The sequence below is a fragment of the Platichthys flesus genome, chromosome 13 (genome assembly GCF_949316205.1).
Source record: "Platichthys flesus chromosome 13, fPlaFle2.1, whole genome shotgun sequence".
NCBI lineage: Eukaryota > Metazoa > Chordata > Actinopteri > Pleuronectiformes > Pleuronectidae > Platichthys > Platichthys flesus.
Window position 1 is genome coordinate 7,358,947 of NC_084957.1, and position 16,416 is coordinate 7,375,362.

At 42.9% G+C, this 16,416-nt stretch overlaps 1 protein-coding gene across 1 annotated transcript; it reads left to right on the plus strand.

The window, feature by feature from the left end:
- Positions 1 to 11,702: 11,702 nt before the first annotated feature.
- Positions 11,703 to 13,748, plus strand: LOC133967481 (C-X-C chemokine receptor type 4-like). The gene is made up of 2 exons (XM_062402953.1): positions 11,703 to 11,768; positions 12,086 to 13,748. The coding sequence occupies exons 1-2, from the start codon at positions 11,763 to 11,765 to the stop codon at positions 13,205 to 13,207; spliced, it is 1,128 nt and encodes a 375-aa protein (XP_062258937.1). The 5' UTR covers positions 11,703 to 11,762; the 3' UTR covers positions 13,208 to 13,748.
- The last annotated feature ends 2,668 nt before the right edge of the window (positions 13,749 to 16,416 follow it).

Consider the following 16,416-nt stretch of genomic DNA (forward strand, 5'->3'; position numbering starts at 1 on the left):
GTTTCACCAAATTCAGGCAATAAAAATGTAATTCCCTCCACAAAGGAGGTATTGTTTACATCAGTGTTTGTTTGTTTGTTTGCTTTTGTTTTGTCTGTTAGTTACCAGCATTACCCAAAATCTACTGGTGGGTCTATTGTGAAACTCGATGAAAGGGTTTGGTATGAGTCAGGAAAGAACTCATTAAACTTAGGTGCAGAAGCGGATTGTTTTTTTCCACACTTTTTCTAAGATTGGGAAATAGGATGTTTGCTCTCACACTAAATTCATGGATCTTGTTGTAAGCTGGAAAAACAACTAGTTTAGCAGAATGTTATGTGTGAGTGTATGATGTGTGTTTGGTGCAGATTCAATCAAAAATCTGGAGCTAGTGAAATTAAATATGGTTTAATAGGGGGGGGGGGCTGCTTCTCTTAGTGCCGTTCTACTTTTAAAAAATGTGGTAGATAGTCAAGAGTCCTGTTGTGGTTGCCCTCTGCCCTAAATGACAACAGACATTGACATGGAATTTACAAAACCCTTTTCAAAACCCTTTTGAAAATCCTTTTCAATGCTTTCCTAGGCTTGATCCGCAACCATGTCCCCCATCTGCCATCTTCAGTGTCCCCACTGGTCTGTTCTCATTAAACTCTCAACAAGCAAACTAAGTTTCTTTTACAACCCGGTTGGCACATCACTAGACTTCTCTCAGCCTCTCTCCATTGTACCACACAAATGTCATGATCTTCCTCGAGCTTGAGAAGGTTAAACATTCTCAAAGGGGCTCAAATGATAAATTAGTTGCAAAATGGCAACTATTTATATCAGCTCCCTGCCGAGGCTACCTTCAGACGATGTGCTTACTGGCTCTGTTGTTGTCCCCGTAATTTTCAGATGTTTAATTCTAGTTCATGCCTTTTATTTTATTTTATATAGTTTTATTTTCTTTGGGAAAGTTTAGTTTGATAAGCCTCAATTTTGTTTAATTGTTCACTTTTTGATCAAGCAAGACTGAGATGTTAAGTTATGTAAAATTTATATTTCTTTTAATCAAACCTGTTGGAAAAGTTGGTGAAAGTTGTCAAACTTTTGACTGACACTGTTCCGTTGTTTTTTATTCACAGGAGAGAACAGTGGCCCAGCTCTTATGACATTCTCCTGTTTACCACTAATAAAATCCTGGTGCCGCTTATTCTCATCTGACGTCCACCTACACACGATGATGAATCCAAACTTCACAGTGAAATCCTAATCTGTCTCCAAAACAGCAGCGAGCAGCTGTACCCGCCGCAGATAGAACCGCTGCCTCTCTGCTCCCTTCGCTGTCTCTTCAGATAAAAGCGCCACAGAGAAAGATGGAGCTGGGAACAGCGGTTGAAGAAGGTTATTAGCAAAAAGCGACGAAAAGATCCAAAGTAAAAGCCGTCATTATGCAGAATGGTTTCACTCACTGTTTTACTGGAGTATATTACTGAAACTTTATCAACTCTACCAAGGAAGTTTTTGTTTTTTTAAGTGTGTAGACAAGGAATCAAAATAAAGACAGAGCTCAAATATGGTGGTGAACCTGAATAAAGTGACAAAACAAAGGGACCATTGTCCAGAATAAGCTACTGCACAAAGTAGAATCAATATTGGAAGAGTGCCTACGTTTTATTATATTGTTGTATCTAATCTACATTTTGATGTTTGTTTTTTTAAAACACATATTGGGTTGTTTGGCCTTGGTGGAGATATTTGCCCAACCGAGGTCAAACAGTATCATTATTGATGCATTATCTTTCAACTAGAACCTTGAGGTGCAGTGTAGTCGGCAGAAATTAAGTGCTTAATTATATTTCTGTAATATTTACTTATTCATTCTTTAAGACAATCATAATTATTGGGTACATCTGATAAAAGTGTAATTTGAAACTTATGAATGGGGCTTAATCAAACAGTCTATGGATCTAAATCAATATTTGACTTGTTGTATGACAGGTGGTAAAGTCAGTTAAAGTAAATCAGCAGTTGAGGGGGAGAAATCCAGTAGGTGGTTACCTCAAAGTTGGGCTCAAGCACACCTGTTGAATAAACCGTACATAGTTACATTACACCATCGGCAGTTTATACTTTACAGATGTTGTGTAACTGTTTGTCACCAGAATTAATGCAAAAACTACTGATTAAAGATGTCCCCAAAACTTGGTGGGAGCATGTGATAATTCATGGATCTTGAAGTAAAAATCAGGCAATATTTAGAGAAGTGATAGAAGTGTTTCATTTCAAGGCCTTGTTTCTAAAAATGAATCAGTTTATTACGCCGCCTGAAAGCTTTTACGTCTCCGGAGGAGCAGGGAGTGATTCGTTATCCAGCTGAAATGTGTCTGCGATAAACAGAAAGGGACAGAAAGAACAATTTCATCCATAGAGCCTCCAACACCGGAAGCACCCCGGTACTGTCCCATGGGACTGACAGGTGGTTTCTGGGACAGAGCCCGGCCGAGGGGGCGCTCGATAACAACAAATGTACAAAATAAAAACGAGCAAAGATTTCAAGGACGAGGACGTTGAAGAAGCAGGGTGTGTGTGTGTGTTCGTGTGTGTGTGTGTGTGTGTGTGTGTGTGTGTGTGTGTGTGTGTGGAGGTCACCGGGTGCTGTGCAATAAACACTCCAACTACACAAGGCTTTTTATCTGGGTACAAGACAAGAGTCAACAGTGAATCACAGCGGGACGCGGGCGCTGACTGAAACACACACGTTGCTCTCTCGCCGCCGTGCAGATGTTATGGATGATAACCCAGAGGCTTTGTTGACACTCCTGATAATTACTCATTCCGCCAGCAGCCTCACGGCCCTCCTCTCTCTGGCCACCACTGCTCAAAGCACATATCCAAGTGTCTCGCTGCTTGACACATAATAATCCGTCTCAACCCTCTGAGTTCACAGGAGCTCGCTCCCTGCCTGAGGCCTGGAGCACCTCTGTCTGTCCTCAGCACAGGCAGCACTTCACCGCATCCTGCTCCTCCGGCTCGCAGTGCCAACGAGACGCCAACGAATTCATTAAAAGTTATTTACGGACAAGCGGTTTCGGAGGAGCGTGTGTGTTCCCGACCCGCTGAGGCCGAGAGGAAGCCATGTGCACCATTTCCACAATGAGAAATAAGACTCAAAACAAGCCGCACCTGTCATATCCTGATCAATGGCCCTTTCCTGCGGGGGGGGGGATACAGTGCTGAGAGAGTCGCCAGCGCACCCCCGTCCCCATTTCCTGCCATAAACAACTCTTGAGGCACAGTCCTGCTAATCAAAATGTCAGAAAGCCCCAGATGCTGATCTGGCTGCAGCAAATCCAGATGTATTATTTACTCCGCATCTTTGTTTACACATAACACAGTAATCCTTGCAGATTTGGGGCAGTGGGGTGGAGGGTGCGTGGGGGGGGTGGGAGGGTTGGAAAGGCAACACTCTGTATCAGCGGAGGGATCTACAGTCTTTAGAAGAAAAAAAAAAATGGGAATTCTATTGTGCTGAGAGAATGAACCCGAAGGCAGCCGAGTACAAAGGGCTGCGGGTCCCAGGCGAGCACCTTCAGAATCCGACCGAAGAGTCGGCTGAAGGAGGAAACTCTATCACAGGGCCGAGGGAGCACAGAGAGTTGGTTTGTTCAGCTATAAATACTGGTATTTTCTTTTTTCTCACCCCTTACAAACACAAGGGGCCCCTCCCTGCAATACAAACATGAAGAGCAACAATCTTCGCCTCCTTTCAGTGGCATCGTGGAGCTCTCTTTTTTTTTTCAAATAACAGATTTTAGACGAGGTGCTTCCTTTTGTTTTCACGCTCGCTTAGTGCCACATCGCCGACCGGCGCCGGGGGAACACGCTCAGCTGAAAAACCCTGCACGTACCTGCATCTACTCCAGGTAGAGCAGAAAGTTGGCACAACATTTAAATTGCTTCACAATAAGGCTCCAGCCTGAAGAACAGCCAGTGATTAATATGTGTGAGTCATGGAGCGAGAATGAGACACGAGGGCAGAAAAACAAAAATGTCTTTTGTGTGCGTTTAACGACAGTGATGGTTTATGCTCCCCTTTGCCCTTTACCTGGAGACGGCAGGAAGAAGAAAATAAAACAACTATTTGTTTTCTTGTAGCTTCAGGCAGCTGACGTAGACGGTGTCATCTTTCAGACGAGGAGGCACCGGCCGGAGGCGCTGCAGCATCCCTCTCGCCAGGTCTGAGAGATGTTTCTCCAACGCTGCTTTGTTTTGGGTCCGGTGCCGGATGCTTGTCCCCCCCCCCCCCCCGTTCTGGATCAGGGCCCCCGTGTCCAGGTGGTGCCCATGGACGGGGACGCTCGCATGCACAAATCCAGCTTGTCAGTTTTCCATCCCACTGTTTAAATAATAAATGAAGCCCGTCTGAGTGGTGCAATAAATCAGCACTAAAACCAAAGGTTAAAAATGTTAGGTATGCTTCATTACCCAAACCCTGAGAGTTTGTGCTCAACTGTCGACTTGTTTATTATGACACTCCTCAGAAGGAGATGCTGAGTGACAGCACAGCATTGGTTCTGATTTATAAGCAAACAACACCACTTCTACAAAACATCAGAAATAAAAGATGAACTATTAATAAAAAATAAGGCAAAATTGAATGGATTGTTCTCCCTGGCTCCTGCTCCACCTTTCCATGAGACTTCAGGGGAATCAGTCGAGTAGTGTTTGTGAAATCTTAAAAACAAACCCGTTTGAAAACATCCTTGGCAGAGGTCATTTAAAAAAAATATTTTAGAGACTAAATGGAGCCTTTGCAAAATAGAATTTAACCAAAAATAGATTTGTTTATTTTGATTTACAGTGTTCAATAAACGTGTGAGTTACTAAAGACGAAACTTTATATCTGGCTCGTCTTTGGGAGATTGAAATAGAGCAGATGCTGACATGTAATTTAAAAAAACCCTTCTCCTTCAGGACTCTTGATGTAAGAAGTAATGAGGCAGTCTGGCCTGACAGCAGGTTGAATCTCATTCTCCCTCCGCTGGTCACTCGACTCTGGAGGGAGCTTATCTGCTGTCATCTGGCCCATTGTTCCCATTATCTGAGGTGATCAGCCCCTGTTCGCATCTGAGCGCCTCCTCCACCGTGCACATGCAGCCAGATGGAGGACCTCCACCTGCAGAGAGCTTGAAAGAGCTCTCGCTGTGATCTTCTGTCGCATGGAGTTTGCAGCGCAGGGATCTCCCCCAGTGTCTGGATGAAATAGCATCTAGAGGAACTGGTTGAGTTCCTACTATATGTGCAGTGACAGATGTATAACCTTGTTTCACCAAATATTCCAGAAAGGAACACATCATGCAAATTATAACATTAAAACATTGTAACGTGGGGGAGTTTGCATTGCTTTGGGTGATGTATTCACATGAGAGACCAACTCCACGAGGCAGAGGAGGCTGTTTTGTTTAATACCGCTGTTGCAAGGCAAAAACCACAGAGGAGACGTTGGCGAAAAAGGAAAGTGAACCCCGGTTGCGTTTATCATGGACTCATAGAAAACACCCTTCCTATGCCACAACTAGCTGCGTTTCTCAACCAGCCGTCAGGCTTATTTTGGATCTGTGCCACATGGAGGATATATTAACCCCCCCCCCGCCCCCCCCTCTTCCGTAACTGCTCGAGGGTACTGTCACCCATTTTCCGTTTTTATTGGTTCATGCCCTCTTGACTTATTCTGCAGGGAGTCCGTGTCGGGACAGGCAGCAGCAGGATCCTGGGTAATCAGTGTGAAAATGTTATTTGGAAATTAGAAAAAAAGAACGCTCGCTTCCAGTCTTTTGCCCACCAACGTCGACAGACTGGTGGTTGGGAAGCGTCTTAGTATTCAAGTGAGGAAAACAAATCTCCTGGGCTTCATTTTGAATGGGAGACCAGTGTGTATCACCATCCCACTGTGCTCCCCCAAAAATAGCTTTAGCAATAAAGTCAGAATATTGAATGCACTTTAATCTAAATATGGAGATACACACTAAGGCGAATACTGAAAAGCTTTTTTCAATTGGGTAATGACACTCCAGGAAGAGTTTGGGGACATCTCCCTCTGCACTAACAGATTTTAAAACTTTGTTCAGAAGACTCTGGTTAAAAAACAAATTAAAAATCATCGTTCATATGGACGGAGATTAAAACTGGAGTCAGAACACGTTTCAGTTTGAAACGCCATTTTCATACAAAAACGATTTCTCAAAACACAATAAATCGTTTTAGTTTGAAATGCCGCTTTCAAACTAAAATGGTCACAGAGAAGTCGGCTTCTACCAGTTGTCAGTCAGCTCACGTTCATGTGTTTTGGGGGTGGGGCTTTGGCGAGAGGACCAATGGGAGGAGGTGGGATGTATCGGTTGCATATTTTGTGTAGCTTTCTCCCGCTAGTTTTTCCAGGATTAACAACCCTAGCTTTAAAGATGAAATCCCCACCAGTGGAATAAAGTAATGCATCCATTCACCTTGCTTACACAAAATATAAATTGGAACTATCTCATGCAGAAACATCATTAAACAGCTTCACACTACATTATCAAACTCTCAAACACAGGAATGCCGAGAGTAATAATTAATGCCAGTTCTCTTGAGCTACAGGCAGGGTTTCTCCATATCCCCTTGAATTTCATCCAGTAGCAGTGTGACCTTGACTGAGGTCAGGAAAATGATTTCTTTTTTTTTTTTAAAGCTCCAGAAACACTTGCAAACCCTGCAGCAAAAGTAGGAAGTTTAAGTGGGTGTCGTTCAAAGATAAGGAGCGAGCTTTGTCTTTAAAGTGAGGTCCATTGTTCAGAACCTAAGCTCTTTCTCCAAACACAAACATTTAAGCAAGCAAGCAAAACGGAAGCTTTCACAAATATTTTTCTTTCTGTGTAGAAATATAATCCTCAATGTTTATCCGTGCCAGCCCTGTGATGGATTTCCACTGGCACTGACAGCTTCTACATGTCAGTCAAATGCGAGCTAGAGACTCTTTGTGAGATTACGGTCACTCCTGCACGATATCTGCATCCGACTCCTGTGATAGGTTTGAGTATCGTGTTTCTGGTGTCAGGTTTAACGCAACGAGGCTTGATTCGTCTTGTCTTGGCACAAGACGAAAACCCAAACACAGACTCGGAGAGCATGAAGGGTGAGCCGCTCATCTTCTTGACTGAAGACCACCCCACCGCCCCACAACCAGCCTCCTCCTCCCACTGGAAAAAAAACAACGAGCCCTACGCGTCAACCATGGAGGGATGGGAAAACAAAAGCACCCTGAGAGAGCCTCGGCTGATAGATAGATAAAGAAGTTATGCATTCCTGGGTGAATAATGAACATAACTCAATGCACAAACATGCAGGGACATTCAGATCTTCTTGAGTCATTTATAAAAAAAAAATCAGATTCCACTTTTCAGCCCCCCTGGGAATATTATAGAAGTCGTGGCATTTAAATAAACAGAGATAAATACAAAATATATGCCGCAAAACTGATTTAATATTCAGACAGATTCTTTATATCACGGTGACAGTGTAAATAATGAGGGTGGAGATGCCTGATGGAACAAACAGTGCTCCTAATGTGTTTTTTTCCGCAGTAAATCAAAGGAGCAGTGTGCCTATCTCAACACACATTAAAGCCTCTTCTCTCACTGTAACACAATGCCGTCTAATGCATCGTCAAGCACACACACTTCTCCTGTGCAATGCAGGCCATTGAGTCGAAATACACGACAACTGCTATTCATTGCTCAGACAAGAGATTAAAGGCATTCGAGTTGCCCAAAACCCTATTGTGCATTTATGGGAAACACCCAACGTCAAAGCATCAAAGGCTCCATGTTGTTTTTCCATGTGGTGATTTAAGAAGGAAAAAAAAGGGTTGGTGGAGGAAAGTGAAGGTGATATTTGAGCAGAGGTATCATTATGAAAATGTAAACCCTTGCCAACTTGCTGTGGAGGGGGGCTGGGGATGAGTTGGAACTGGAGGGCTGGCGTTGACTGAACAGCACTCCCTCATTCTTCTCTTTATCTCCCTGGCATTCTTCTGCTTCATTTCAATAGCCATTCTTCACCGACGACCCCCCCCCCCCCCCCCCCCCCATTCGCTGTCGTTCACACTTCTTGTGATTTGTATTCTAAGTGACTCGCAGATCCTTTGTACTCCGGGGACGATTGAGATCTGAATCCTCACGCCGACTGTGGAGGCTGCAGATATCCTGCCGAAGCAAAAACAAAAAAAAATTTAGGAAAAGATTCTTATTTATTATGAGGAGTGAAAACTCCTCTGTTGAGATTCTCCAAAACAACGAGCTACGGGAACACACACAGACTCCGACAGGTGCACTGGAAAAGTGGATTGACAGCAGTGCGCTGATGCACGGAGCCTTTTCTGGAACCTTTGTTGTTCTTTAATAAACTACATTACATATTTAAAGTCAATGAGCGGGAAATTAGGTTCAAAATCACCAAATCTCCTGCTAAGTAAAGGAGAAAACCTGCGTAACTTGTGTCAAGTGACAGTATTTTGATCCATCTGGGCCTCCATCCATTTCCTTTCGACATCTCATGCATCCATAGGACCTTCTTTAACTTGAACCATAAACAAGAATAAATAACAGTAAGCTTGAATTTGAGGTCATTATTCTGTATGTAATAACAACAACATTCATGTCTTTGAACACTGCAGTGCTTGGTTTGTTGTTTGGAGTTGGAATTGTCACGTGACATGAAATGTTTCACGTCAGTAAAACGCTCCAGTGTCACACAGCTTCACTCATTTCAAGAGTAGAAAACGCTGGTTTCAGAACAGATGAGAAAAACATTATGTTGTTTAAACAACAAACTAAACTTCAGAAGACCAAGTAAAAAAAAAAGAGAAAGGAACCTTCAAGCAGTGAGGCAGTGGAATTTCACTCAGTAGAGAAAGTGATTTTTTGGGGGGGAATGTGAAAATAATAAAAGATATATTCATGTATTTCAGCAACGCAGATGAAATCCAGGGGTCCTGCCTCCAGACAGATAACACAGCAACTGTCTGTGTCTGAATGCCGTTGATAAGAGCATCATACCAATACAGTGGCCTTTCTCTGGGCTGCAGATTCCCCCCCTGTTCCTCTCCTCGGGAGTCTGCCTGCAGGTGGATGTGAGGACGCCGAGCACAGAGGATTAGTCCTCAGCCACTTTGATCAGGCCAAATTCAGGATAACTGAATTCATTTAAACCCACTGAGTTGTTTTTAACACGTCTGCCGCAGCTGAATCTGTAGATTATTACAGCCACTGATGCTGTGTTATTATATTAAGCAATGATCACTGGGCTTATCCTTTGTTTATTCGTCTGCACTGATACATTTCCATCTTGTAAATCAACCTCTGTGAGAGTTTCCTGGGTTTTTCTGGCCACTATTCTGATTCTGAAGAAACAAAAAACGAATGATGTGTATTTTTCACAAGAAAAATACAGTTTCCCTCACAACAGGGGATTTCAGCCTCACCAGCTGTGTGGAACAGAACATTTAAAAAATAAAAGACTTCCTGATTTGAATCACTTTTCCTTTCCTTTTCTGATTTTCTCGGTAACAATCACATGCAGCGAGTCTGCACCAGCTTCGTACTCTGTGCCATTCACTGTGTTTTATGCTCACAGGAAATCACCTTTCAGCCCCAACATGTATATCTGTGGTTTCCACAGCTGGTGATGTTTATGAGACTGTAAAGTGTAATGTAGCTGTAACAGAGCGTCTAAAGTTGCTTAATCTTACCTTAACCAACCTCTGACATCGTAAGAATAGAAAGTTGTGAAATGCTTCTCGTGCTTGAAAGTTTTTTTTTGAATATTACAAGCTGAAAAGGGGAACGAAAAAAATAGCTCATTATCATAACTCCTAATGCAAAATAGAGACAAAAAATGTGTCCTTTGAAAATGTGCTGACGTCCTGCTGCTCGGCTCTCGTGCAGCTTCAGAGAGATGACATCAGTCGAATCAATGATGCGGCTTGACTCGCTGAATCCATCACTTCTCTCATATATCAAAGACATGAACGTGCACGCCACATGGAGGATATCGAGTTTCATGGCACCGCCAGCTCCGTCTGTGAGGAGGGTGGGCTGAGTTTCGTGTGGCCTGGGCCCTGTCATCGCCGCCTTAACTGAAATCAGAGACTTAAACATCCTACTTGCAGACGGTTTGGAACGAAATCCCACATTATAGGGCGTGTGGCTCTTCTCAAATACACCAGGGGGAGGTCACTTGGAGCGCAGACATAACGCCACTTGAGAAGTGACAGGGTGTGTGTAAAGGTGAGGACAGATCCGGACCCCAGCTGATTAAAACTGTCATAAGACCCAGTTATGAAGTGATTTGTAGAGAGGAAGACGAGATGAAGAGGAGACTAATCTTAATGTCATTCCTTTGCCCCGTGCACTCCGAGGAGGGAGGTGGAGAATGAGAGACGGCTGAGTTATAAACCAGAGAAGTGTGTAATCCGAAGATTGCTCTAATTTCCCAGTACCTCCTCCTGGAGGGACGGCTGAGGACTTAACATAGTATCTATTACTTTACATCAGTGACTCTAAAGAAACTTTGCAGCGTGCTTCTTAAGCTGTAGAAACACGATGAAGGTCTTCAGTTAGAAAGAATATTACCAAACTGACATCTACCTCCATAATAAAGAGAAGTCCCTGCAGGAATTCTCTCTGCATACAGTTTAATGTTGTTGTTGTTGTTGTTGTTCTATTAAGTTGTTTTTAAAAGATTATATCTGTGATTGGAACGTTATAAATGATTCCCAAGACTTGCAAGAACAATTCTAACATAAAGAATAGTTCTGTGAGGTAAAATTTGGATCAAATAAGTCTAGTTTATTCTAGTTGAATTGAGTTTAGTTTGTTAATTTCTGTGTAATCGACAACAACTAAACATGTCACACTTACATACACATTGCATGAACAAATAAAAGCACAGGAAGAAGCACAATATTTTACTTCCTGCCCTTATATAGATGACATAACATAAATACAGCCACCCTTTTTTTTTGACCTCCTTTCTTTTCAAAAATCACCTTAAAAATCCACCATAGCTTTATCACTATTTGTTATCACAAAATAAACAAAGAACTTCAAAGTGTTTCATAATTTTCTCTCATACAATATACTTTGTAAAATGAACTAATCTAAAAATAATATTTGAAAAATCCACGGTTCCACATGTGGAGATACACATCTGTTTGTATGTAGAGCACAGATAAGGAGTGTTGAACTTATACTTCCTCCTCTGATCGTCGTCAGTTGATGTTAATGTAAACTTCTGGTTTTAGGTGGCGACTCATTTCAGGCTTTTACACATAACCGCTAATATTTTGAAGCAAAAATAAATCTTTAGGTTTATACACACGTGACATGATGAACAACAAACATAGGGGAAACGGCTCAGACCTGAGGTTAATCTATAATTTAGGACTAATGTAACCCTCCTGTTGTGCCATTAACTAATTTACCAAGGTGGCCGAATAAATTATACAAAACATCACTTTTCTTTCTTTCTTTTTTTTGACAGAAACAAACTTTCCCCTAGAGACGCCCTCACCTCAGACAGACAAGCAGCTTTTATAGTCGGGCCGTTTTTGGAAAGTAGCGCAACCCACTGCTCCTCCTCACGGGGGCGGGGTCACGAGACCGGGGGGGTATTTATTGTGTTGCTGTCTCTCGGAGAACAGTTTGACCATCAGGACAGCAGACACACACACGCGCGCACACAACGTTACACGCAGAGTGGTAATCATGCAGGTGAGTGTCTCTGTTGCGGCTTTTTTAACATGCAGCATTAATGTGTGTTTCTGCTTCAGGCTGTTTAATGGTAATTGCTGCAGTTGATCATCTGTCACCCGTGTTTACTAAAGTTTAATTCACCATATCCTCACTTATTGTGTTTTTATTTTTGTAATAGTGCTTTTAATGATAAAGTTTGCAGCGAGGAGAAAAGTCAAAGTCAAACTTTCTTTAACCAGAAATAAGGGATTAGATTAGATTAGTTTTTTTGCTCAAGAGAATTCTTTCCAAGGTATTCAATGTTTTCTAACTTGGTCTCCTTCTTCTTCCTCCAGTACGACTTTGCATACGTGTTTGAGAACGGCACTGACAACATCTCGGAGGAGTCCGGGGATTATGACCTGGGTCTCCAGGAGCCATGTGGGAGCCTGTTGAGCAGCAACTTCAACTTAATCTTCCTTCCCACCGTTTATGGAATAATCTTCATCCTGGGCGTCATCGGCAATGGATTAGTGGTTGTTGTGATGGGCTACCAGAAAAAGCTCAAAACCATGACGGACAAGTACCGGCTCCATCTCTCTGTGGCCGACCTCCTCTTCGTGCTCACGCTGCCCTTCTGGGCCGTGGACGCAGCCAAAACCTGGTATTTTGGAAGTTTCCTGTGTGTGTCTGTGCACATGATCTACACAGTCAACCTGTACAGCAGCGTGCTGATCCTGGCGTTCATCAGCTTTGACAGATACTTGGCAGTGGTGCGGGCCACTAACAGCCAAGCCATGAGGAAGCTGCTTGCGGACAGAGTGATCTACTTGGGAGTGTGGCTTCCTGCGGCCCTCCTGACTGTGCCCGACATGGTGTTTGCCCGGCTGCAGGACACGGGGTCTTCAAACTACCACTTCACAGATGAGAGCATGGAGACCGGAGAATCCAGGACTATCTGCCAGCGTATCTACCCACAGAAGGACAACCACATATGGGCCACCGCATTCCGCTTCCAGCAGATCCTGGTGAGCTTCCTACTGCCCGGCCTGGTCATCCTCATCTGCTACTGCATCATCATCGTCAAGCTGTCGCAAGGTGCCAAGGCCCAGGTGCTGAAGAGGAAGGCGCTGAAGACCACGATCATCCTCATCGTGTGTTTCTTCTCCTGCTGGCTCCCGTACTGCATCGGCATCTTCGTGGACTCGCTCATGACGCTGAACGTGATCGTCCCCTCCTGTGAGCTGCAGCAAGTGGTGGAGATGTGGATTTCTATCACGGAGGCGCTAGCCTACTTCCACTGCTGCCTGAACCCCATCCTCTACGCCTTCCTGGGAGTAAAGTTTAAGAAATCCGCCAGGAGCGCTCTGACCCAGAGCAGCAGGTCAAGTCAGAAAACGACTCTTATGACTAAAAAGCGAGGACCGATCTCATCTGTGTCGACCGAGTCCGAGTCTTCAAGTGTTTTGTCAAGTTAACAAACCCTCAGGACTGGAGAATGTGACTTCATTTTCTCAGGAGAGAAAAATAATTAAGCTTTAATTTCAAAGAACTTACTACATTTTGTACAGATGTAAAAATAGATTTTTTTTTATACAGTTTTATTTGTTTGCTTTGTGATCTGCTATTTTGTGTCTTGTGAGGGTTTTCTATTGTAATGTAAGTTTTATGCTCCTTAGAGCAGATTGTATCTTAAGACGATGCCTCAACTCAACTCATTCAGCTTAAAAATCCTGGTCCATTTCCCAGTTCTCATCTTTACAACCAGTGTCACTGTACCGGGCATACAATGCCCATTTCTTCTTCTTCTTCAGGGATTGGTAGCTGCTTTTGAAAACCTGTACATAGTTTGTAGCATTTGTGTGTTTCGCACTTACATTGTGTGATTATCTGAAAGCTATTATTTATTGCTGTCACTCACACTGGAAGTTTTGTAAAAATATAGAAAGTGCATGCTGTGTTTTTCTACCTTGTTTTTTTTATGTAAAGAATAAAAAACGATTGCAGTGCTTCTCATAATGACAGTGTGGTGTGTGTCTTCACCTAGAACCAGCTCCTCCTCCCCTCAGGGGCCGGGGAGGGGGATGAGGTGTGTTCCTGTGTGTGTGTCTGTGTGTTTGGGGTTGGGGGTGGGGGTGAGTGGCTCTTAACACAAATGTCTCCACCTGATCTGGCAGTAAAGCAGAGGGAGGACTGAGCAGACAGGCCCTGTAATTGCAAGAACATCTGTGCACTTTTACATCTTAAGCAGCTATTGCACAAAAGCTAAACTCCTTAGTTATAATTAGCACCCACAGGCCATCTAACAAAGAAAATAGCATGTTAAGTTCTCCTTTGACTTCTCTCCCGTTTCTTTTCACTCTGCAAGAAATAAAGCCCCCATTATTTACGACAAATAAGTTTAATGCTCATTCTCTTTCCGGAGTGGGTTAACAGGTCAGCTCGGCTATTCCCCCCCCCAAATAGAAATAGTAATAGTGAGACTCACAGATGATATATTTTGAGGATGCAAATAGACAAAATCAAGGATTCATGCAATATATCACTGGTGATAAATCTTTTGGAATGATATAGTGACAACGTAAGACATAAAAATGACAAGTTTGAACCCACTCGTGTCAGCGTCTCCGTGGATTCCTCTTACATGATAATATTCGAGATCAAGTTGGAGACCTAAAGGAAGCTGGGAACAATAGACGTCAGGGAGAATGGAGAAGTCAAACGGCCGCAGTGCAGCGTGGTGTTGGCCTCTATTCAAGGCTCCAGCGGAGATTTCCATTTCTTTACATGCTAAAAGGGGCTATGAAGTGCCCCCGTCAAGCCACAAGGTTAATGGTCGTGTTCGGTCGTCCCACAAGCTGAAAAACAAGAGGTGCTTTTTTTCACTTGGAAATGTTCCAGATGATTCGGGATTAGCATATGAGCTGTGCTGCCTCAGCAGGGAGACGTGTGCAGGGGAGATTTTTGCGATTAACACTTCACTGGGCTCAAATGAATCCTTTCAACAGGAGGCCTTGATGGTGGACTGGGTCAATATCAACCAGCACATACACAGAACTGTAATTCAGGGGCACACTGTAGGGATACACTGTAAACTGATAGTATGTGTCAAATAGGTATTGTGCATTGGAACTGGTTAAAAACCTGAGGGAGTACACAAAGAAATAAGTGATAAGATAAGAATTTAATAATCCTGATGGAGATTGTTGTGCCACCTTGCTCCAAGATTACAGCAACAACAAAGTAATGCAGTGACTTATACAGTATTGAGGTGAAATATAAATAAAAAGTGAAAATTAAAAGAAACACAACAACACAATTTCCCTGTGCAACACTGCGAAATAACAGATCTGTGACAGTTTATATATCCGTTTAAACAAACTCAGGAGGGTAACTTGCAGTACATACTGTAGTAGTGAGGGATTTCTTGTTTGCTTTGCTGGGTCAAAGGCCAAAGCTGTTGAAGGAGACAGGAAATAGTTCCTACTGGTGATTCATTACCAGCATCTTGGAGACCATTGTCCAGCTCATTAGGGTAGGACCAATGCCTGATGACAATGTGAGACAGTAAAGATGTGAGACTACTACTAAACAAAAGTGACCATAAGTAGTAATGATAAAGTAAGTAGTTGTCATAATGGGTCTAATGATAAAGGAAGTGTAGTGATATTTGGATTAAGTCAGTTGCAACATTGCAGATGATTTTAAACATTATAAAATGAAAAACAGTTATATCACGTATATTGCACATGAATAATAATATTGTGCATTATGCTTGAGTTGTTTTAAGCAGATCAGTGTTAAGATGTTTGTTTTCTCCATTATTTCTTTCATTAATATGATTATATGCTCAAATATGTGCGTTTGACTTTTTTCTAAACTCTAACCAACTACAACATCACCATCGTCATCATCATCATCATCATCATCATAAAATATACATATGGGGGACACACTTCCCATAATTGTCCAGGATCCATATGAGTGCACTCCTGTAAAACCCCTTGGGAATTCAAGTGGGTCCTCTGCCATTCATAATTTAAGCTTTTGTTCTCTTAAGTGTGATGAGGAAGAAACAACATACTGCTCCACAGCCGCACATCTCTAACACTGCCAAAGTGTTAATTGTAGATGCACTAAGCCTGTCTGAGAAGATGATCCTGAAGCCATCATCTCTTGCGAAACACAACAACACAATTTCCCTGTGCAACACTGCGAAATAACAGATCTGTGACAGTTTATATATCCGTTTAAACAAACTCAGGAGGGTAACTTGCAGTACATACTGTAGTAGTGAGGGATTTCTTGTTTGCTTTGCTGGGTCAAAGGCCAAAGCTGTTGAAGGAGACAGGAAATAGTTCCTACTGGTGATTCATTACCAGCATCTTGGAGACCATTGTCCAGCTCATTTGGGTTTTTCTGCGGAGATGTGTGTGATTATGAGTGACAGTATTAGTACCCATAAGTGCAGAATCCATTTTAAAGAGGCTTTTTGCATACTGAGGATGAAAGGAATACAAATACATGGGGGTTCCTTTTGGGCACTGACCAGCCCCACTAATGGCTGCATTGTTTTGGCTGGAGAAGTGAGCAGCAGGAAGGCTGTTTCCTGCGTCAGGAGCTCCTGTGGCCAACAGCCTGAGAAAAGCTTTGATGACACCCCCACTGTATTCAATCCAGCAGCGCT